Source organism: Ictalurus furcatus, chromosome 5 (assembly GCF_023375685.1).
Source record: "Ictalurus furcatus strain D&B chromosome 5, Billie_1.0, whole genome shotgun sequence".
NCBI lineage: Eukaryota > Metazoa > Chordata > Actinopteri > Siluriformes > Ictaluridae > Ictalurus > Ictalurus furcatus.
The window spans coordinates 24,946,292-24,971,896 of record NC_071259.1 but is presented as its reverse complement, the minus strand read 5'-3'; the positions used below and the strand labels follow the sequence as shown (position 1 = coordinate 24,971,896).

General features: G+C 36.3%; 1 protein-coding gene across 2 annotated transcripts; it reads right to left on the bottom strand.

The window, feature by feature from the left end:
* Positions 1-537: 537 nt before the first annotated feature.
* slc13a3 (solute carrier family 13 member 3) lies at positions 538-25,605 on the bottom strand. 2 transcript variants are annotated; one of them, XM_053625397.1, is made up of 13 exons: positions 24,183-25,601; positions 18,865-19,130; positions 15,242-15,405; positions 14,110-14,173; positions 13,272-13,451; positions 11,088-11,213; positions 10,795-10,887; positions 7,813-7,917; positions 4,714-4,811; positions 3,374-3,486; positions 2,320-2,481; positions 1,470-1,607; positions 538-786 (listed from the first exon to the last, which is right to left on the bottom strand). In XM_053625397.1, exons 1-13 carry the CDS (start codon positions 24,288-24,290, stop codon positions 625-627), a joined length of 1,779 nt encoding a protein of 592 aa, XP_053481372.1. In that variant the 5' UTR covers positions 24,291-25,601; the 3' UTR covers positions 538-624. The 2 variants fall into 2 exon arrangements, with proteins under 2 accessions (XP_053481372.1, XP_053481373.1); XM_053625398.1 differs by lacking the exon at positions 538-786 and having other exon boundaries at positions 1,475-1,564; positions 24,183-25,605.

Genomic DNA, 25,605 nt, shown 5'->3' with positions numbered 1-25,605 from the left:
ACATACATTCTGTTTCAAGTCTGTCAAGGTTTCTGGGTTTTCAGAATTTTTAATTTTACTATTATTATTATTATTTTTAAATTTTATATTAGAAAGTGTTCAGACAATGTCCCTGCAGCATTTTAGTAAATACGGATGTATCTATATTGTTATTTTTGTCTAACAAGGAACATTATTGCCATAAATGTTTTGATAACATTGCAGAAATCTTCCCGGAAGCTTACTGAAAGTTCTAATAATGTTCTGTGTTAGCTGGGAGAATACTGATCCAGTGAAATTGCTGATAAAAATCTAAAAGTCATTTGCAGTTATGCCTTCATTTTGACCTTCTTCGTTAATAGTGATAGTTGTTGCTATGGCAGTAACATAGATAGGAAACAACAAGAAAGAGCTCTTCTACACTCTGGACATGAAAACAATGAACACTTTTCCAACATCTCATCTCACCTCAGATATTTAAATATTGTGTGTATATATATATATATATATATATATATATATATATATATATATATATATATATGGTATATTACAGAACCCATTTTGGCAGCTATAAATTTGTCCCACTTTGTGGGTATATGAGTGTTTGTTGTGTGTTTATGAGTGTTTGGTGTGTGTATGTGTCTATCCAGTAATGTTAAGTGCTGATACTGTAAGTTCTGTTGAGTTTAGTGGTTTGGCCCAGTCCGGGTAGGTGTCTAAGTTGAACATTTGCAGTCCCCACGTGTTCATAGCCAGGGATACACACATAATCCCCAGAATGTTCATCATAACTCCTGTTTTTGCCTGTAAAAAGAGCAATATAAAAAGATTGATTTCTAAAGCAGCAATGACTTTCCAAAGAATAGGAAAACAGGCAGAGAAACTCTGGCAAATATGATTTCTGGATTTCTCCAAAGCTGCTTTAAAAACATTTTTATTTATTTCACCTACAATGCATGACAAAAGCTCTAGTGTTAGGTTTGCAATTTTTTTATGAGAATCCTATGAAAATGGTTGTTTTTGTTATAATTATGAAGCTTACAATATGCATGCAAGTTCATTGAAATGTAATTTCACAGTATTAAAACCAATTCTTGAGATGTTTTTTTTTACTGTGCTTTGTCAAGTTTTGAACTTCAATGCTGTTTTGAAGTTTTAGTGCTTTAGAGTGCTTTGTTAAGCTGTTCCAAGACCAATTTGGATATGTGTCATTTAATGACTTGGATAAGAAGTTGTGTAGGAGAACTTGTTCTTACATTTGACTAATTTTACCCAGAAGAAAAACTCAACAGAACTCCAGAGGGGTTTGTTGCTATAATGGAAGCTTGAGAACTTTAGAAATCATTAAGGTCTTGCAGTTTGGAGTTCGTTTAGATACACTATAAGAGTATGATATTTCTGCATGACCAATTGAAACATGATGCCAAAATGCCACTGGTTATTTGTGAATCTAATTTTCTCAATGAGTCTTTTGTTGCATTGCTCACCATGTCTTTGACCATGAGGTGTCCAGAGGCAAATGCGATGGAATTGGGTGGAGTAGAAACAGGAAGCATGAAGGCATAAGAGCAACCTACAGTTGCTGGAATCATAAAGTACAGAGGGTTCACCTTCACATGGATGGCCTGTGAACAACAAATATCAGGTGAAAGACCGCTGCTTCTATTACAAGTGCCACAAAAAGGGCTGGATATCAAGCTGGATATAAATGAATTTATTTGGAAATCATTCATAAGAGCATTCACACAAGAAATATAGGGTATGAAAGGTATTAACTTCACACACAAATTAACTTCAGATCATGTAATAAGCATGTGTTTTTGCAGTTCTAATGTACGGATTACATTCACAAGTTTAAAATGGCTTATTTATTTCAATTACACATGCATTTTGTGAAAATGTTGTTAAAATAAATATGTAATTTCATATGAGTTACTTAGCAATCCGTAAAAGAAGACAAATAAGACTAGACTAGCTATTCAATGGCTGAGCTGCATTACTGGAAAAAATTATGGCACTCCACACTGATAGGAGGCTCTCTTAAAACGTTCAGTCATCATTTTGGCAATTATAGCTGTCTGTAAGATTTGCTTATGTCACAGGTGATTGGCATTTTTAATGTAGGTACAAGGAAAAATAAGTTTCATTGAAAATGTTGTAAATCTGGTGGGAATTTTTTGTTTGGTGTTGGCTATGAAAATGTTTACAGGTAATTTTACTAAAAAGGTTATTGTTGGAATTGTATCATTCAAACACAATTGTCACTTCCAGCTCTGAAGTACGCTGAAGTGAACTTGTTAATTGCTGTAGGTTTTAGGCAATGATGCAGTCACTCACCAGTTCAGCAATGACCGGAAGGAAGATGATGATGGTGGCGGTGTTACTGGCAAACTCCGTGAAGCAAGCAATGAAGGCTGTGATGAGCATCACAGCTACCGGAGGAGGAACCTTAACTAACGGCTGCAAATGTCCTCCGATCCACACGGCCAGACCAGATTCCTGTCAAAGAACAAACGGAAACAAACAGAACTGAGCTTGCATCAGTGAACTGGAAATGAAAAATAGATAGACTACCAGTCAAAAAAAACTTGACTGAAATGTTTCTAATGATCATAAAAACCTTTTTGATCTGAAGGGTTATGATTAAATGTTTGAAATCAGTGTTGTAGACAAAAATATAATTGTGCCAACATTTTAATTTCTTTCATTATAATACTAACATTTTAGTTACAAAAAAATATATATATTTTATTAAATGGATGACTTGGAGCAAACTATTCCGAAAAGCAGCCAATAAGAGTCCAGCGTAGGTGGGAACTCCTTTAATATTGTTTAAAACGCATCTCAGGGAAATTCCTCAAGAAATCGGCTGAAAAAATGCCAAGAATACATTTCTGGAAATTCTAGGCAAAAAGGGTGTCTAAATTATTTTGATTCATTTTGGATTTTTTATCACAACATAATTCCTATAGTTCCATTTGTGGTTTTCCAGAGTTTTGATGACTTTATTATTATTTTAAAATGTGGAAAAAATAATGATAAAAATAAAGAATGAGTGTGTCTAAACTTTTGACGGTAGTGTACATGACCTGACATGAATGCACTCATTGAATGCACTCACCTGCATGTTCTTATAGGTCTAAATAATTTTCTGTTCATTACTAAGTAAGCAATGTCCTGTGTTGTTTTGATTTTATAAAATTAAAAAAAAAAAAATGTTTTATTTTTTCATTTTTTTTTTAAGCCAAGTTGTTTGAAAAATCTTTTATGGACTAAACATTTTAAATTGGCCATTTGTAGCTGAAACAAAAAGTGCTTGAGAACAGAAAACATGTCACTACTTAGTAAGTCAGTGTGACAGAATGAGAGCAGGAAAGACAGGTAAATATACCTCACAGCCTTTAGCCATTGCAAAGCCTCCACCCAGCAGAAGGATAATGTTCCATGGTACACATTCTTGAACTCTTTTCCAAGACAACAGAGGCACATAAGGAGTGTTCGAGGCTGTAAACAAAAGTGGTGGGGGAAAGGATTCAGATAAAAAATCAAAATGCTGGAATAGTTTAGCTATTTTTTTATGGCACTTTTCTAAATGCCATCATTTTTATGGGCACTTTTCCAAACAATTTGGTTTGGCAGTGAAGCACACTACATCCGCTGATTATTTCATACTAAACATACTCACATTCTTCAAAAGAAATGGACTTTGCATTTTGCTTTGTCACAATAGTTACAATTTAAACCATACATGTTAATCTCAAAACTTTCAATGAGTAAAGAAAATAACAACAGTCACATGTTTAGTTCAGTGGTAGCTCAGTGGTTAATATGTTGGACTCATGAGTTCAAATCCCAGCCCTGCCAAGCTGCCACTGCTGGGCCCTTGAGCAAGGCCCTTAACCCTCAACTGCTCAGTTGTATAAATTAGATAAATGGATCTCGCTCTGTATAAGGGTGTCTGCCAAATGCCATGAATGTAAATGTAATTCTCAAACTGCTGCACAAAAGGTACATTTACTTTAATGTTTTAAAATTCAAAGCTAACTCAGCATAAAGGTGGAAAATGGTCGAGTTTAAAGTATACCAAACTGGAAGAGTATTATGAAATGTATAAAGAAGTGGGCCACCTTTGTGTGAGATTACTGTAATCTGTTAGGAACAGTGGCATTACAGTGTGAGACCTTGGCAGGACATGATAAGCTAACTCATTAACATTCCACATCTTATTTACTGTGGCTCCCAATGCTGCTCTCAAACTAGACCTCTGGAAGAACATCGAAAAACCTCGAAACTTAAATCTACTGTGCTAGATTGTCAGTTAGCATTCCACTGAGGCAAGAACAAAGCTGTGAAAGTATTGTAGCAAACCCAAATTTATTCATTCAGAAATCTGCATTAGTATAGCACTGTGATTTGTACTAAAACGCACACTCCTGTCAGAATTGTGCAGTTATAGAACAAAAATCACCTTCTGGCCAGTTAGATGAGAAAATTCACTTAACTATTTATATACCACAGTACTGTTCAATTTGTGAATCTATGGGAGGACCATCAGTGTCAGAGACTGTTTATAACAGTGAGTGATAGCAAGAATTACCTTGTCTTGAGGACATTCCCTAAAAGGTGAAAGGGTTAAGATGATCTTAACTTTACAATGCTTTTAGGAAACAAGCCTGTTTTACTCAAGCTATGGCTAAGGTTACTTGGAGCTTGTCTGGCTCATGTTCTGACCTCTAGTGTTCAGCCACCAACGCAGCGATGGACACTTGGAAGGGAAAAAGAAAAGGATGGAGATGATGATGACTCCGGTAACAGCATCCGACACATAGCTTTAACCATAAGAGAAAGAGAGAGAGAGAGAGAGAGAGAGAGAGAGAGAGAGAAAGAGAAGGGTAAAAAACAATTTACATAATGTTATTTTCGAGATATATATATATATATATATATATATATATATATATATATATATATATATATATATTTATTTATTTATCTCTTCAGCACACAGGCTGTTTCATAAGCACCGCACATTAATGGAAACCTGACCTGTTTGGGTCCATCTTGATTATTAAATCACCTGAAACACTTTTGGTGCCATTTCTTCTACCCTTTTCCCTCTATCTTCCTGAAGAATAGATGATGAGGCTGGTCTTTGTTTAAGGTTACAGATTTAGTAACTCACATTAGGTGCTGAAATGGTCAAAATACCCAAGATTAGCTGAAAGGATCGTAATCATCAGAGTGTGCTTTTGTCCTGAATCTTTTTCTTCTAGCTAACCTCAGTATACATGCTGCGCTCCAGTGTTAATGCAGCTGATGTTCCTGTGGAGACACTTTTGTTCCCTTCCCTCACTATCATCATTCATGTCTGTGATTTTCCACATTTTTGGCTATTTATTTACAATTAAAATGCACTGGTTTCATTCATGCTGGGTTTAAATAACAACATGCCCATTTTCATAAAAATATGTCTTTATACCTATGTTCTCAGACAAAAAAAGACGATACTCTACATTGTTGCTTATCACCTTAGTCTACTTGAGTCGTGCTTCTTTTATACTTCTCATTTGGATCTTTACTTGTTAATGTGTTTTTCAGAACTAATTAGAATACAAATTGTTAGAAGTGCTGTAGTACACATTTTATATTATTCAAATCAAATATATAGACTTGATCTTTTGTCATAGTAGCATATATCAGTGCATATCAAAGTTAACCATTTACACTACTATTTTGTTTCCTTTTTAAGTAATAAAGCACAAGGCATGCTGTTACAGGAAAATATTCAATGATGAGGTGTTGCAAAGGTGATTATTTTCCTATAACAATATGCCCCATTGTGTTTAATTCCTCTTATACTACAGCAATTTGCCAACAATTAAAATTTTTGAAGGGCAGCAAATCATATTTGTAATCCATTCTTGTGGAATGTCCACAGATCAAGTTCCTATTATCACTCACACTATAAACAAAAATTCCTTCTTGTTCTCTTGAAGTAAATAAGACAGAACATTTGTACTTCTTTTGCATTTTTAGTATGTATCATGACTTGGAATAGTGAATGTAATAAATCTTTAAAACTAATTAAGGTACATTTATGGTCACTGGGTCACAGTATATACTGTATATACAGTATACACACTCACCAATGGCAGCAGAGCTACCATGTAAGGCGCTAACTTGCCATCGGGAGCAACTTCAGTGTCTTGCCAAAGGACCCTTCGGCATGTGGAGACATGTGGGCCAGGAATCAACCCTATGGTTAGTGGACAATCCGCTCTAACAACTGAGCCACAACCACATTCTTTGTGACAAATACAAGAGCAAATATAAAAGGCCTGTAAAAACATGAACGTCTAGCAATGAGGAAGTCTAGAGATGGTGTTTGCGAACATGAAAATAAATTCAAAGCCTTTGCATTATAAACTGTAACTAATATAATAGCTTTTATGTTGTGTTATATATGTAATGGATCTACACAATAAACCCATGATATTGCAGTCCGGAAATCAATATAGTTTACAAAATTATTTACAAATAAAAAAAGTACAATTTGTGATTGCATATTGTATTCACCCCCACTGCTATGAAACCCCTAAATTTGTTATGGTGCAATCATATGCCACATAATTAGTAGAATGGAGTGAGCCTGTGTGCAATTACAGTGTCATGTGATCTCAATATAAATACACCTGTACCTGGAAGACCCCCAAGTTTGTTAGCACCACAAAACCCAAGGAGCAATGAAAACAAGTTCAGGATTCTAATTTAAGGGTTTCATACCAAGGGTGTTTAATACTTATGCAAATACAACTTTTACTTTTCTTATTTGTGAATAATTTTATAGATTGATCTGTAAAATTAATATTATGGCCTATTTTGTATAGATTTTTGGCTAATATTCCCAACTAGTCCATTTCAGTTCTAGGTTTTTACACTACAAAATATTTATTCAAGGCAATGTATATAGTGAAGAGCCTGAAACTTTCTCATTTTTGTTTTCTTCTCTTTGTCTCTGCCCTGAGTCTTCTCTTATGGTAAATCAGGCAAAGTGAGTGTGGACCGACACCCTGCTGTCAGAGAAAGGCCAGTTTATTGGAAACTATATGAGAGCTGGACCCCTGCACCTCCCTGTCTCTGTTCATTAGTGTGTTGGGGAGAAGAGAAAGTAAGGCGATGAGGTGATAGGTGATTGACACACTCTGTGAACTATTCTCAGATCCTTTCTCCATGATATCGAAATGTGGTCAATTTCCAGTCATCTTGCTACATGAAGTTTCAGCTGATTTTCCCAGGTTTAGTCATAGCAAGTTCCCAAAACAGAAGAACCATGAACTGCCTCTAATCTATCATAGGTGATGTTTTTTCTTATTACAGCATGTTCACTCATTATCTCTTTTATATAAAATGTACCATAATAATTATAATAATTATAATTCTAAAAATCTTTCAATCTTTCTAATATGTTAATCAAAACAGCTCTGGGTAACATTAAATGTGAACTTGCGACTGGAAATACAATGATTTTAAAAAGTGGAAGCGCACCATAATATGCCATAATAAAAAAAGTCATTTTGCCACTTAAAAGACATAACACATCTAAAAGATGGATAAGTTAAAAGAAGGAAATGATTTAAATACAAAATAATTTATGGAAAATAAAATATTGCTGAGTTTTTCATGTGTTGCTTGTGACCTTTATCAATGACTATGGATATTGAAATTCACTGTGTGAGATTTGAACTTTCATATCAAATAGCTAATTATATAGTTAATATGTTTGCAAAATAGACTTCTATTTTCAGCCCTAGCATTTAGATTCTGTCTTACTCTTTACTGAAGAATACGGACCAGCCTCTGACAAATTTCGGGTCTCTGGTGAACAGGAGGATAGCAAATAGGATGAAGAAGAAGGAGATGGATTTCTCTGCAAAACTGGGGAGGAAAGAAAGATATATCAAATCCAAAAAATGATGGGCTTGTTCTACAGCAACATCACTAAGCAACATGTAATACAATGAATGATATGATGGTATGACATTTGCACAACCACAAATAGAAATACAGGGGTCTATTCCAGAAAGAGGGCTTGAAAAAAATCTAACCTCATCTTGAGCTAATTTACCCAAATTACAGCCTACAGAGTTTATGGTTTCAAATAAGAAATTATAATTAGCTAACTTAATCCAGTATAGTTTGCATCAGGTTCATACATGTTCATGGACAATTTTGAAAACAGCCAATAACATTGAAAATGTGAAAATCTATAGATTGAAAGTGGCAAAAGAAAATATGATGAGAAGACAAAACAAGTCAATATGTAAAATTTCACATTTGCGTAGTCTAGTTAGCATTTAATTTGAGTCAAAGTGAGGTCATATAAACTCATGGGTGCGATGATGAATACATATTGTATTTTTGATTAAATTGGCAAAATATTCAAGTGAATTACAATACAAAAAAACACATCATAGAGGTACAGTAACTATTTATTTGCATATTAGAGATTAAAAAGGATTTCTCAGTTTTACTTTGCAGCAACTGTAAGTAGCAATGCGTTCCCACCACCATCTTTCAGCCTGAAGAGCTGGCTGTGATCCAGACATAGGCTGTTTATTTAAAACAAACTGACATGCTATTGATGTGTGAAGCTCTACATTATTAGAAAAAAAAGGTCATACCTACCTTTGTTTACCCTCAGTGGCAGTGGTGTAATGCCTCTCTCTGAATCTGAATCTTTAGTGCTCCAAATATCCGTATCTGTATTCAGATATAAACCCATGGGCATGGCCTAAAGCAGAAGGTTTTTGTTTTGTTTTTATAATATGAACCCTAACACTATGTCCCTGGAAATAATTAAAAACACTTTTTTACAAAAAGTAGAAATGCCAGCACTGGTGGCATGGTCTGTGAATTCTGACTTTGAGGTTGTTCCTCAACCTCACTTTCATCACTAATACATATTTGTATACTAGTACATAATTGGTCTCAACTAAAGATGTATGAGGGACTGTTATATATACATACATATATAAATGGTAAATGGTGCACTTATATAGCGCTTTTATCCAAAGCGCTTTACACTGTGTCTCATTCACACACACACTCACACACCAATGGTAGCAGAGCTGCCAAATATATATACATACATATGTGTGTGTGTATATATATATATAAATCTTGCTTGCAATGTTGTTATTTTGTTTGTGATATAACAAAGTTAGTTAGCTTTAATTCCCAAAATATAATCTCCCGATCCTGACCGTGCAGTTACTAAGGGTCTTGTAACTGCATTGCACATTCATGTAAAAAAACACAGTCTTTTTTTGTCCTGTGAGCTTTTTTTTTTTTTTACTTTTGCATGAAACTAAAGACCTCCCACTCTTGTGAATTTTATGCTGTGTTGCAAACCTTTGAACCTTTCTGGCAAGCTTTATAAATAAATAAATAAACAACAACAAAAAAAGGAGCCTACTATTGATATCTGTAATTGTATCCATTTACAACACATTATCTGTTCATTCCAAATAATGTATTTGTATTCAGTTATATGGGGAACCTGCAACAATGTTTCTCTATCACTTTCAGGACACTAACAATGGTTAATTATACAAATAGTATAAGTACCTTTACAAATGCTTATATTAATGACATCTTTTTATGTCCCAGAGGAACAAAGAAAAATAAAGCTGCCACTAACAAAAAAAACACAACATAAGATGTTCAATGAAAGGAACCATGATCGGATCTTTTTCGCCTTTTAAATTGCAGACATGGCTGGGTTCAACTCAATCTAACCTGCCATTTCTCAGGCTAGTTTCAACTGTCTAGGTAAATGAACTGGACTTCATCTAATCCTTGCATCTGCAACAGAAAAATCTGCATTGTCAAGAATTTCCAGCTACTTGATTTGGTTAACTCACAAATCCTGTTTTCAGAAACAGACCACAGAAGATTACAATACAGATAAAGCTGGTGGTATGTTCAAAAAGAATGCACTGTCCCAAAGACACCACAGTCCACCTTGTTTTCTATTGACTCAAAGGTCAAAGTTCACATAGATAAAGTCAGCACAAAGGAACCACTACCAGAAGCAAATGCATTTCATGTCCTTTCTGTTTCAGTGAAATGGCATTTGTGCTGAAGGTATTTTTTATGTATTTGGTGTAACCACTACTTTGTTTGAAAAAGCAGAAAAAGCCTAGTTTTCAGGTGACTGCCATATCGTTGTAACAAGGGGTCAAAAAAAATTAATTACACAACTAAACCAAAAATATTGGCACCTCTAAATATTTAGGTCAATTGCAGGGGATGGTCTCAGAACAAGAGATGCTGTGTTTGGGAGTTCTATTTGGAAGCTTGTTCACAATGTGGTGTATGAACTTACTCAAAAGATGTCTTTTTGAGTCTAAACCTTTTTTTTTTTTAATTGTTTGAAGTATACTGCCAGCTTGAGGTACCAGTTGCTTGATATTAAAGCACTTTATAGTGTAATACAGAGTAATAACTACACTAGAGGCCAAACACTGGAAAGCAACTCCAAAAATATAATTTCAGCAAGTAATGGACTTAATTTTAATGTTGGCAGCAACATCATACAACGGATTCTTTGTTTTTTCCTTTTATATTCAGCTCAGAAGGTGTAATTAACTGATCAGGGTGTGTATGAATGAATAGCTAAATAGGCAAATATTTTACAATTACTGTTAGCTTCCATATTTTTGGCCTATAGTGTATCCCTAAGCCAAAAAAAAAAAAAAAAAAATCAACAGTGTCTGAATCTATTTAGAATATCCCAGCATGCATTCTTACGTCATAGGTCCCAGCTTTTTGTAGTCTTCATCAATGACCGCATTGGCCTTGGCTTCAGCAGCTGCACGGTCATTGCGTTTGTTTATACACAATCTAAATACATAAACATGCGCATGCATGCATGCACACACACACACATACACACACACATACACACACACACACACACACACACAGAGTGACACAATAAATATATAATAAATAATAAATGGAATACATTATTGCATTCAGCTCAGACAAACACAGAATGAGCATTCATGAATTTGTGTGTGGTCATTTGGGGTTGATTGTACCTTGTGGTAATTCCTCCATACAAGAAGGCAATCCAGATCCATGAGACGAGAAGGAAGATGAACATTAGTGGGAAAGCGAAGATGAACCATGAGCCAAAGTTGATCAAGTCACACTCTGGGAAATAACTGCAAAATGGTTCGGTTTCATTTATTGACAAATAATTCACATTAAATCGCTTACTGACTCAATTTTAAGCTGGAAAGTATTAGAATTTATGATTCTTAAAATTTAGGAATACTATCTTAAACATCAGATGTATAATGTAGAATATTAATCTAAACTGTGTACTGTGATTTAAATGAAGGTTTCATTCTATCTTTCAGCTTTGTTTAGCTTATTTTCACTAAAACAGAATATACGCTTAATCATTTTGCTTCGACGTTTATGTGGTTACTTGATAACCCTAGATTAAGTGAATACGTAAAATATAATAAAATTAATCTAAATTTAAATGCAATAAAATTAAATATAATAAATAGAGAAACTGTTATAAGCAAAGACAATTTCATTTGTGTTTTTTACGTCTCTTCCTCATCCTTTTCCATTGCTGTACAATACTGAACTGTTCCCACGCAGTTCCATTGTAAATTATGGAAGTGCAAATTCGCTAGTTTGCAATTTTGCCTTTGCAATTTTGCCTTGATTGTGCAAGCAGTTGAGAAAAACGAAAACTGTCTGCATGTACATGTGATAACTTTGTACTATGTTCCAAACATGTTTTTCTTAAAAGAAAATATATAAATAATTGGCTAGCAGATTCTAAATGGGGTGCAACATGCTGCCATAATCCGAAGGGTCTGGGCCACCATCTGCATTATCATTTTTCAGGGAAAAAAAAAAAAAATCATAAAACATTTATCGATTTATGTTTTCTACCTCACCCACAGTATAATTTATTTTCAATATTTATACTTTTTCTTTTTAGAATAACTGCCAATTTAATTTTCTCATGCATAATAAAAAAAATGCATAAAAACATGGGTTTGGGAATGACACCTTTGAAATGGGCAGCTAACATTTCATTCTAAAACGCCAACATGAACTGGTTTAATTTCTGCACAGATAGGGAAAACAGTAAGCCAAGTTATTTATTGTTGGATATAAAAAAGCATGTTGATCATGTCAGCGCGTCCATGATTACTCACCAAAGAGGTGCTAAGGTTAATAATCTCTAGGGATAGCTTAAGAAGTTATTCAGTCTTCTTGAGCTTTTTCCAACATTGTTACTCAAGAACAAGGTAAAAGTTCTCTCTGGACTTTGTCATTTCGATAGGTGGCACTGTGAGTCAATTACAATTTCGTAAAAAGCCAGCTAAATAACAGTATGAATGCTGAAATAGAACTACTCACCATTTGCTTAATGAACAATTAGAGATGTCTTTCTTCCTCACAGTATTTAACATCATTTTAAACCATATATTTGTAAACCTAATATCACTAACATTAGCTAACATAGCTAGCAGACTAGATGATTGTACTTGCCAAAGGTCAGCTTGAGTGGGATTTCTGTATCTGAACCTTGATTTGCATTGTCCTGTTCTCACTGGTTTGTTTATTACAAACGGACACCATAGCAATTAAAGTGTTATTGTTCATCATGAAAATAAGCTGAATTAGCTACCTAGCCTAGCACACAGGTAAGAAATTAGGTTTTGCGTCATCCTCTAATCTTGTGACTGGTTCAAAACCATATGTGGAGAATATTTCATAACCTGTCTAACTTTGCATATTATGTAATGCTTCCTGCTTAAGTATTACTGGAAAAGTATGCCTTTCCCCTTGACCTTGCTGAGCTTCTGATTTGTAAATAAATTTGACCCAAACACATCTATATATTCAGAATCATCTGATCAAGATGAATCAACTGTCTCAAACTGAGTTCATAAAAAAGGTCATTCAGTAGATTGACTCAGAATTGCCTAATAAAGGGTTGATAACTGAATGAGGTGTTGTTAAATTAAAGTGTTCAGTGTTAGGGACTCACATGAAGGCTTTTCCATTATAGTATTTTATATTGCAATGACTGATTCTGATTATATGATTGGTGTTCTGTTCAATTTTGGAAAAATCCTCTTTGTTGGACAGTAAATGTGGACAGTAAATGTTGTTGGGCAATAAGTGTGTTTTGTTGTATTGGTTGTTGTGTTGATGCTGCAGTCCAGTATAAGTCTTCTCACACTAACCTCTTCAGCTGTCCGATGAAAATGAGGTTGGGTGCGGTTCCAGTGAGAGTGGCCGTTCCCCCGATGCTGGCTGCATAGGGGATACAGATGAGAAATCCTTTCCACACTTTCAACTGGTATTCTGCCTCTTTCCTGGCCTCCTCCTGACTCTTCTGCTCTATCTTCTCTATTCCGTCAGCCCTATGATGTTAGCATAGAGTTAGCACAGACAGATTCGTCCCCGTCCCCGTCCCACCACCCATTTTTCTCTCAAGGTTGGTCACCTGCCAGTTCCCACCCACTCACCAAATCTCCCCTATCATACAACAACTACCAACCGGTAAGAGCGTTATCCACACTCTTCCGCAAACATGACCTCTCAGACGTCCGCTATTGTATATTGTCTCTGTAATTGATAGAGGACTGACAGTATATCATCCCTTCACCCAGAGACATGAACAATTTTGCTCCTTTGGCTCCTGGCCACAGATGGTTGTAGGACAGACTGATTCTTGATGTCTCATGATCAGATTTGTGTCAGAAGTGAATGAGATTTTCTAAGGCAAGGATCAAATCACTCACTAGTGACTTTTGCAACCAAGTTACACTTTAGCCACAATTACTGATTACATTTCATGACTTAACATTTAGTGATGATTTGCCATCTTCATGCAAATACATCTTGACATCTTAGTCATCAATTTTTATATTATTATCTAGTCATCCTGACTTGTCTAGACTTCATGGTATTAGACTGATGAAGCTCAACTCTCAATGAGTAAACCCATCTGTTAGATTAAAGCAGGTAAACTGTTTAATATCTGTCGCAGGTTTGCAGCACTATTCTTTAGTCCTTCACCTGTCAACTGCAGTCAGAGTGTGTTTTTCAGGTAGCAGTACATGCAGCTTCACCTCAGACTGGGCTGCAGAGGAAGAAAACAGTTGTTACTATCAGAGTCATATCTGAAACACTTCAACAGCATTCAGAAAATAACTTCTGTATCCTTGTACATTCTCAAATGTGGTTTAGTTTTTTCTCAATGTTGTGTGCTTAAAGAGTGACGTTATGCTGCTTGACGTAAGTCAGTGATCTTTTTGGGCAGAGACGAGACACAATTTAAAAATTATATGACCATTTAGCTTAGGACTGCAGTGTGTTGAGTGTTAAGAGTGTCATTATGTGTATTTGTGTAAGAATGTGTATGATTAACTTTTTTTTAATATGAAACAGTGCACCTGGAAACATTATTTTAACAGTCATTACATGTTACAGTTACAATGAGATAATTATAGCTTAGCGTGGGAAGAATATTGAACGGGAGAGCCTAAGTGTTTATATACTTTATAACGTTTATATACTGTATAACATACAGCAAAAAACAAGTCTATTAAATCTGCTGTCGTCATCATCTTTATGTCAAAGTGAGTACATCCTTTGAAAAGACTTGGTTGGATTTTCAGGGTAATTACATAATGGACTGACACATCAAACTAGAATCTTTTAGCAAGGAATAAAACAGCTGTTAGGCAAAAATAATCCTCAACAATGGTGTGGTGTGATATGACCGAATGTAAAGCCAATAATAGCATGTCCTGATGTGTATTATTCTCTTATACTACAGCAATATGTCAACGATTACAATGGTTTATCAAATAAGAAATATCATCCAATGACATTTTATCCATTTATAGTTACTTTTAATGTTCTGGAACAATGAGTTAGCTCTTGCTATCACTTACAGCAGTTCCCTTGACAGCCTCTCTCTTTTATTCTCTCTCTTAAAGTTCTAGGTTTGGTGAGGTGGTTGTGTTTACTTTCTCTCATATTAAAACTAAGACTAAGCTAATACTGAAGAACTTCAAACCTTCAGATATTTTAATACGTCAATATTTTTGTCCTAACTTGTTAGTTAAGTTATTATAGGTGATTTGTGGCAACTGATATTTGTACAAATAATTAATGATAATTAATTATTTACTCTCTTGCATACCCTCAGGGTCATCTGTGATCTTGCACCTCTCCTTAAGTGATTCCAGGTCTCCAAACAGGCTTTCCAGAATGGCATTAGCAATGGGCAGCATCATGGCTGTTGTAGCAGAGTTACTTAACCACATGGACAGGGAAGAGGACGTGATCATCATCCCCAAAATCAACCTGAAGAAAAAGACACACCTGTTTACTGGTGATTTGGCAGGGGAGGCCAACACAGCTGCACAATCTAATAGAGTTACACTGCTGACTCACTGATCAAAGATAAATCAAAGAACAAAGTTGCTGGATGCCACCTCCATAGTGACATGGACTGTTAGTAAGGTGGGATAAAAAAAAAAAAGTCTTTCTACAAAACAACCCACAAAATGTAATTTTTTGGGTATGAGCACCATCAGCATGTTTGGTGACAAAACTGGCTACATAGAAGAGAAATCACTTGATATCATGGTGGTGGCTAGTAGTTGTGGGGCTCTTATAAAGATGGAATTATGAACGCTGGAATATTGCATGACAAAACCTAGTTGCCTAGGGTTAACAGGAGGTTCAGACTTGGTCATAGATAGGACTTTCAACAAGATGCTGAGATAAACACACTCTTAAATCGACACAAAAATGTTTTACAATGATGCTCTTTGAATATGAACCCTACTTAAAAACCTGTAGTCTAAACTGAAGAAGGAAGTCTATATGTTAAACCTCAGGATATAAAGCTACTTCTGCTTGATCATATGAGGCTAAAATCAAATTTTTGGGGCAGGCATACCATTAAAATTGGTGACAAATGACAACTATATGCAAGGACCCCCCCCAAAAAAAAAAAAAAAAAAGAAAGAAAAATCTTGTGGTGGATCATTGATATGTTAGAGGTGTTTTGTACCAGGGTATTAGAGTACCAGGGTATTAGACATGACAAGTTCATCTTTAGCAATTAGTACCTGAACCTTTCCTTTGGGAAATGGATGACCTTCAAAAATGCTATACAAATATACAAATCACTACAATGCTATTCAAAATGATTTTACTGCAAACGTCACCATGCACAATTATCACAATTAATACAGAGACCATCAAGGACAGCCAGGAAGTCTCAGTAAAAAGAAGTTCAGTGTAAAAAGAATGTTCAATGTAATGCTAATGCTACTGTTTATTTTTGTGCTGTGGGGCCCAGATTAGTAACAGAGAACATGGTCAATATACAAATTGCACATTAAATTCTTGGGGGTTTTTTTTGTTTGTATTTTTTGAAGACTTTGCTGTTATACTCCTCATAATTGACTAAATAGTTCCAGATAAACAAAAGTTTTCTGTGATAACCATAAGCCATCTCACTGTATTTTACAGAAATCTGACTGAAAAGTGACACTCCTGGTTCACACTGAATGGATTCACTGTCTGTGCATGTACACAGAAATATAACGTCTAACTGTGTGCAGTGGTAATAACATGTGAGTTGGAGGTTTTTTGTAAATGTTACATTACACAACCAGGCCACATGACTGCAAACTAGATGCAGTTCCTCTATGTTGGACTTGCATCCTGTGGGACTTTTCACATGTTGTGCTGACATTACAGCCACAATGGAACTTCCACTATAACAGCACCTCAAGCCATTAGCATAACTTGTTCACTCCACCTTGGCAGTGTTTAGACACTGAATGCTGGAGGGACTTCATCTCGCACTGGAGTATTAGCTGTCGTTTAATATCAGCAAGAAAACAAAAACAATGGAAGACTTCCAATGTGAGACACAGGGCCAGAAATCACAGAGAATGTGTAGTTCCACAGGTACATGTTCTGTAGATTCATATAAACAGTACAAGAAAGACCACTGCCAGCTCTTTTGCATAGGCTCGAGTCATTCTACAGATGGGTAACAAATTAAAAGAAAAACCAATATAAAGTGTTTTAGTAAGGCACTGGGCCTCCACATGCTGCCAGCTTCAATGCACCTTGGCATTGAAGTGATGCAAGCTTTGAAATCTCCCATAGGTGGTGGGCTGAGATCTGGTGACTATGAAGGTCATATCATTTGATTTACATAATTTTCATCCTCATCAGACCATTCAGTGAGCCTTTATATCCTGTGGATTGGGGTGAGGTCATCCTGGAATGAGCCCACTCCCATCAGGATAGAAAAGTCTCATCATAGGATAAGGGTGATATGTCAGAAGTGCTTTGTACTTATTCTCAAGTAGAACATTCAAACCATTCCAGAAAATCCTGCCATAGCATAACAGAGCCACAGTTTTTGCCTTTAATTTGACATACAAATGAGCTTAACATGGATGATTGCAGACTTGCCTACTGGTTATCATCCACCCACATCTAACAAGAAGTCTGATGAATAAAACACATGTCCTAGTCATGTAAGATCCCATAAACATCCAGAAACATCATGACCAAATATTACAGTCTTTGCAAGATGTTGGAAAGAAATGAGTCACAGTATGTGTTCACTTGATAATTTACCACATGATGCTACATGATCTGTCTGCTTCAGGTGGGCATTTCAATACCCCTTTCAGTGGATTAACATGGATTTGTTTATGGCGAATTCAAGTCTTGTTCTTTGTGAGGCACTCGTCTGACTGGCAAAATGCACTCATTTGCATAAAGCTGACCTTCGCTGAACACGTAGCTCCAGTCACCAGATCGCTAGATCTCCATTTCCCCTAACTGGTCAAGGAATTTGAAAGTTGCTACATTGTTCATGAACTGTTTACAATCAGAATGTGCCACCTTTGATAAATATTCTGTGCTGCAGATAAGTTTGTTCCCTAAAATCGACCAAAATCACAATGGGCCTGTAGGCTTCTGTTTAAACGTGTAACACTGATATATGGGGACATCACAAGTCTACAGATTCTTCTTGAAATATTGCCATTTCAAATGCATCAAATATATCACGGCTTTGAATAACGCCACCACCGGCACATGTCGAAGGTCAATATATCTTTACATCCTAAGGTGTCCTAAGACTGATATAGAAGCTCGAGTGGCCACCAAATGCCAGAACAGAAATTGTTCAATAGTTGTGAACAGAAATCAAACATCTAAAAATTCCAAATAATAAATGGTCAGTGGTTATAATGTTTAAATATATTCACAGATAATAACTGAATTGGCAAACATTCCACATACTGTAAGGAGATCCTTCTTGTACTAGCAATATAAAGGGGGAAAAAAATTCTCACTTTGTCAGTGGATCTAAAAATAAATGTTTCCTGATATTTTAAGAGTTAATGAACTATGAACTACATCATTTAGGATGGTTTTATTATGTTGGAATTTCTTCAGTGTATGCTGACCACGGTTCATTATGACCTGTTCTGCTCTCCTGCTACAGTAATGCCAAATAATCTCTGGTCATAGTGTTTCTTATATAACCATGTTAAGCGCCAGCAAATTGACCCCTTGCTTGCTTTTCACTTGACATATTCTTGTACTGTTCCTGTCCTGTGTGACTTACTGAAGCTATATACATAGCCTGAATGTAGAATTACACTATACAGAAAATTGTATATGACTAAAGTGAGAGAATATAAAATGCTTATATATACCACTTATTAGTAAATGACTATTATGTGTGATTATATTTTATTATTAGACTGTAATTCTTACCAGGCTGGTTTCACTCCAACAATCTTGAGCACTCTGAGGGCGATACGTCTGTGCAAGCCACACTCCTCGATTGCAGTTGCCATTACTAGGCCGCTCAGGAAGAGGAAGTTTGTCTCTAGGAAGTATTGAGGACAGACCTTCTTGGAGGGTAGAATACCCATGGTGGGGAAGAGGCAGATTGGTAGCAGGGCAGTAACAGCAAGTGGGAGAGCTTCTGTACACCAGTATACTGCCATCAAGAGCACCACATATAGACATTTACCCTCCTGCAGGGAAGAGAAAAGAGGGTCAGACAATAAGAATTTGGTCGATAAATAGTTAAATATGGATGGGTGGATGGATGGATAGAGTCAATTGATATGCTGGGTGGATGCATGAATGGGTAGATGATAGATGGATATTTGCTGTGTAGATAAGATAAAACTTTTAAAAAAAATTTAGGTTGCATAACTAAATTATTTTGATAACTTGTAATGTATGATTGTAAATTGAAACAATAGTTTTTGTTAAACCTCTCTCTCTCTCATTCTCTCTCTTTCCCTCTCTCTATCTAACTCTAAGTTAATAAAGCTTGTTATGTTACAGAGAAACTACAAAGCCCTCCAGCATGAAGATTTAACATGTCAGAAAACTTAAAGTTACATCTTTCACTATGTTACAAAGCACTAACAGTAGACATTCCTTCCAGATCTGAAAAATACACATCCCCATGGAAAACTTCACCATATGAACAACTACACAGTTTTTGTCTTTCTATAATGATGTCTACCTTACAAGTCCCTCTGTAATTCATTACTATTGAAAGGATTAAATATCAGAACAAGCACATGAATATAAACCTTGCAGCTGGAACTACTGTCCAATAGAAGCTGTTATGTAAGGCAGTGGTTTTCAAAGTGGGGGCCGCGGCCCCCTTGGGGGCCGCCAGGGGGCGCCCGGGGGGCCTCAACAATTTGGTGTGAAAAATAGATAAATACATGATTTTCTCTTTCTCACTCTCAGACAACCACACACACACACACACACACACACACACACACACAATCAATTCCTAATGTAATGTAATGTAAAGATGTAAGATGCAATTATTAATAATAAAAAAAGGGGGATATATTCAGAAGTCTGTATTTTTAATGTGTTTTAAAGACATCTTGCAAAAGGGGGGCCTCGGTTAAATGTTAATGCCATTTGGGGGGCCTTGCCCTGGAAAAGTTTGTGAATCCCTGATGTAAGGAATAATACACAACAGTGTATGCTGTTATAAGAAATTAATCAATGCTGCGGTGGTGTGATTCATTTCTAATAAAATCACATCTCAACGTGTTTTATTTCACATAGCACTGTTAGTGACACATCCATATTTTAACTTTTTCTTGTTAGAGTTTATTTCATGTCATGGGACATCCATAAAACAAGCTGGTTTCTTCAGGACCTTTCAAGGTACAATATATGCTTTCTCAGACACACCAAGAAAAATGATAAAATTTTAAGTTCACTCACTCGACATTTAACAGTGTTAGATGACATGAAATACAGCTAAGATGAACAATTCTATTTGTTCAAACCTTGTGCATTCCACTTGGGCTCATGTAGGGTCAAACTCACACTGAGTTCAATAATTCACCTCTAAACCTCCTGGACTCACATTACAGTTTTTTTTTTCGATTGCTTAAGCACGATTTTGAAAACAGCGCCTATTTTGTCAAAAAACTACACACAATTCATACAAACACACACACAAGTAGCAGAACACCTCAGATTTTCAAAACACTTAATTCAAAACTATATAATAATTTATAAAACCCCGATTTTGACAACGTATGGCGCACACATGGTTCATACGATCTGATTCTGTTTGAACCATTTACACACTGCTGTGCTCACTCTAAAACCCTTTCAACATTTCTCCTTTTCTAATGATATAGGTTAGATTTTTTCAGAGATATTGTTGGCCAAACACAACACACAAGATCACTGATGAAAATATTTATGCATTTCCAAAGGTTGCATTTAGCACTGAAAATCAGAATAGAACATGTTCTAAATAGAATACAGTGCATAAACACAGCACAAACATTTGTGGAGACAAAAAAACCTAAGCATCATCTCTTCGTCTAGCTGGATCTGGCCATAGCACTTTGTCCACATCATAGGCTTTGTCCTCTCTCGCAAGACAGTGAGGGAAGAATCTTCTTGAATGGTGAATCCATCCTTGAACAGACCCTGCATCAATTAGTCGCAGGCTTCCTCCATCGCTTGAACGAGGGGTATCCTGACATAGGGCTGGAGATCGTAAACCTTGGAGTGAAGATTGTGGATGCTGATGAATCCAGTTTTGGACCAGAGTAATTCGGTGGAACGGTGAAATGATACACAAAGTCTCAGATAGAGATACACAATTGTCCAAGATAACAATGTATCTGATCTGCTCTGCATCCCATTGGTCTTCTGCTGTGACGATGTTGTGTAGTCTGTCTAAAAATGTGAGTATGTGGGCCGTGTTGTAAAACCCTAATTTGGCATGGCAGTGGAGGACCCCATTCTGCATGATCAGTTCTCTCTAAGTGATTTGCATCCATGGTCCAAGTGTAACCTCTCAACAGAACCCCATATCCATTGTGCTTGGGCCCGAGCATGCATAGTATGGTCTCATATCTTACTTTAATAAATGGATGGTGTATTCCACAGTGGGCTTCCACAATTATATAAGTCTCGTCCCTCTTCCTTTTGCTGTAGAGTAATTTCACAGACATCAATTTAGTATCGATTTAGTCTCCTTTAGACCTATGGATGACTGCAGACACCCAGCTGTGATGGACACCATCAAGTCCATCACAGGGCACTATGCACACGCATTGACATGTTCATTCACACACACTTATTTACACCTAGGGGTAATTTAGTGTAACCAGTACACCTGCTGGCATGTTTTTGGGAGATGGGAGGAGGCCAGGGAGACCGGAGCAAACCCACATGGACACAAGAACATACAAAACTCCACACAAATAGTGACCTTAGCTCAGGGTCAAACTATAAAGCTCAATAAGAAGTCAGAAACTGTGAGTCACCATACATGAAGAATGATGATGGATACATATATGAATGTACAGTGTATTCAGTGCATCTCCATTTGGCATATAAAAATCATTTGAGCATCATTTGAGATACAGTATATTTGACTGACAGAATACAAGAGATTTCTTCACAGCGTGAGTCAGTATGAATGTGTTCACATATTTGACTTCTCTCATTTGATTGACTTCACATTTATACCTCATATATGCATGTTGACGATTATTCTCTTTCACACAGGCAAAACATCTTACCATTATCATATGGTGTGTGTGTGTGTGTGTGTGTGTGCGTGTGAGTGTGTGTGAGTTAAAGGTGCAATAGTATGTACTTTTCTCACTTGTCACTCATATGTCACATATTACTGATCACATATTACATATTACTAGTCACATGCTGACCTGCAACAAATCCTAGTGACATATTATCATATGGAAAAAGAGTCTAAAAATAAAAAACGCAGCCAGACTGTGACATGAGTGTAAAATTCCAGAAAAAGGAATTTTGAAGAACACTCCCACCCTTACACTGTCATTACCATCAGACATAACGGCATATGATTCAAAAGATAAAATCTATACTCAAACATGAGTTATGAAGCATCACATTTACTGCTTTGCACATGTACCAAACATCAAACATCCCAAGATCTGTTAACTTTTTATTACAAGAATATTACAAGATAACTCTTTAGTCTATTTTTGATCCAATCAAAAAGAAGGATTCAGAAGGCCATATCGGTTATTTTACTGTTATGATAATGTGGCTGCAATAGATATTAACTGAGTGACTTCACTATACCCTGCATGAAACATCGCGAGTGTAACATGGTGTAACTTTCCTGGATACAAACATCACAAATTATCAACAACAACAAAAAAAAACCTTTGCGATGTTGAATGATTTTCATAGGAGATCTGTAAGTACTCTCAGGTGATATACATCATGCCTGAATGTGTTTTCTGAACACATTACGATTAAAAAATATATATATATTTTATCTATAATTGTAAGTTATGGTAATTCTCCTCTGTTATTTAAATACCATAAACTGTGCTTGACTGATTGACAGAAATATTGTTGTTACTAAGGGAAAGCTTGTTTTTATTAAAACAGTTTTAAAGTAATCTATGTAGACACCAACGGCTACATTCGCAACGTATTTTAAAAGACCTAGCACTCAAAAAGGGCTGTGACAATGAACAACCACTCCCATAGATAACTATTAAGTAGACTTTATTAGCTAAGGTAAGGAATGTCACAATTTCTGATACTAATTAATGTTCGCCTCACATCTCCACGCTTGAGGGTTCGATTCCCAAGATGGCCTTGTGTGTGCGGAGCTTGTATGTTCTCTCCGTGCTTCAGGGGTTTCCTCCGGGTATTCCGGTTTCCTCCCCCACTCCAAAGACATACATTGTAGGCTGATTGGCATGTCCAAAGTGTCCGTAGTGGATGAATGTGTGTGATTGTACCCTGTGATGGATTGGCACCCCATCCAGTGTGTCCCCAGCTTTGTGCCCATGCTCCCTGGGACAGGCTCCAGGTTCCCTGTGACCCAGTAAGGATAAGTGGTGCAGAAAACATACTAATCACTAAGCCATCAAAAAAAAGGAAAATGTGCAACATCTTGACTATTCAGTATTCCAGATTTTGCACATTTTCTAGGTCAGTATATAAGTGTACGCAAATATGTGATATTGACCATGTTAACCGGTTTGAACAAAATGTCAGATTTTCGGTAAGGCTTATACCTTCTAATGAAGCTCATTCTGATTCAACAGTTTTTACAGAAACTTGTGGCGTCTGTGCCAGCTGGAGCGCACACTGTCATTAAGGCAAAAAATAAATAAATAAATAAATAAATAAATAAAACGAGGACTTACCAAATACTAAGGAATTCTGAAATGTATGTCAATATTTCTAAGATTCTATTTTTCACTCAAGTTATTGCTGATAATCTCATTTGTAATGAAAACCTTTGTGTTAAATTGAAAGGAAAAAAAAAAGAGAAAAAAAACGGAAGCATTTTCCCTAGTGCTGTCAGACTTTTGGAGAGGACTTTTTTGTAATGTTGTTCCCATCATTTGTCATATTGGGCCGTCGACTGTGCGACTCCCCAAGGAAGCTGCAAGGCCACACCGGCAAGCACGGACTCGTGATCTCTAAAAAAAAAACCGGTCTAAAAACCGGAGCAGTGACATCTACTGCAAGTCTGCTGTGATGGTTGAAAGTGAGAGTCCTACCTTTTCTGGCACAAGGAAGAGCAGCGGAAGCAGTAAGCCTGGTGTGATGAGGAGAACCAGCTGCTTACGGACGTACCAGAGTTTCTTGGCAAACTTCAACAAGTCCATAGCGCGAGAAAGCAGTGTTTTTTTCCCCCTCCTTTTCTTCAACCGACCTCTCAGTCCGTAGTCTTCACGCCACCGATGATCCTTCTCCACTTTTTATCACGCTTTCTTTGTTGATTTTTTTTTTAGCACCGTGGGAGAAGATTAACTCTTGGATTACTCGTTAACTCCTCGCGCGTAATAAATGGTGAAGCATGCTGTCGGGATACACGCATATAAAGGTTACAGGTTCGACCCGGGGCACTTGAGTGGGATCAGCGTGGGAAACATTGATTATCGCGGTGAAACTAACTGTTCGTTTACACAAATAAGCTTTCTGTATGGAGCTCTATTGTTTACCTAGAGGTTGGGTCGTAGAGGAGTATTGCGGAATAGCGCTTGTAGAGATAAGAGGAACAGGGTTAAAAGGATTCGCGTCGAAACTGAAATATCAGTCTGCACCGATCCTTTGGAGATCTGATCTCTACGCACTGATACACTCTAGATAGCTCATCGCCTATGATATATAGGAATATATAGTTTAGGAACAGGTTCCTCCCTTTCCACGTTGCCACACACACGCGCGCGCGCCTCCAGGCATGACTGGAATTCAGAATACCAGCACAGAATTCTTAGAATGTTTATAAGCATTCGGTTATAATAAGTTCCACACATCAAAGACATTTTGTTCCAGTTTTTAATTAAAAAAAAAAAAGATACAAGGTCATATTTAATTGATGAACAACATCTCCATACACCCTAGTAAAAGATCAGAGTTTATTAAAAGAAGACACAGTGAATGTGTATGTTTGGTAATTTGGGTGGTTGTACTTTTTCTTGTTGTTCTTTATAATGGTCATTAGGTTGTTCAACCAAAAGTGGATGGAGTTCTATCAATGATTCGTAATCAGCCTTGAGGCCTTGGTCAAAAAAAAAAAAGAGAATAAAAAAAAAAACCAGAACAACAGAACACAGCTGTACTCATGTAATAACAAGTTTGAGCAATGTTTTTGCAGGTGCAGGTTAAGGATGGTCCTCTTCAAACTAAAAGAACCCCCTGGCTGAATCCTTAAAACCAGTTATGAACATTTTTCTTTCCATAAATCCTGGTCTTTTCAAAATCATAGCCAATGAAAAGAAGGCAGCCAAATTTTTGTTTATAGTAAGTAAGTAAGTAAGTAACTAAGTAAGTAAATAAATAAATAAATAAAACTCTCTATTCCCATGTCAAATAATGAAGCTTTTCTTCAAGGTCAGCTTACATTCTTCCTCAGTGTGTTGTCCCTTAATTTTTTTAATCCATCTTTTTATTGCTCAGCCTTTCTATCTCACATTACCT

Excerpts from the sequence above, each read along its gene's own strand:
- slc13a3 (XM_053625397.1), bottom strand. The coding sequence starts at position 24,290 with ATGGACTTGTTGAAGTTTGCCAAGAAACTCTGGTACGTCCGTAAGCAG. Across the intron at positions 11,214-13,271 it reads TTCATCGGACAGCTGAAGAG|TTATTTCCCAGAGTGTGACT; the intron begins GTTAGTGTGAGA and ends ACCATTTTGCAG. Across the intron at positions 1,608-2,319 it reads TTCCGGTCATTGCTGAACTG|GCCATCCATGTGAAGGTGAA; the intron begins GTGAGTGACTGC and ends TGTTGTTCACAG.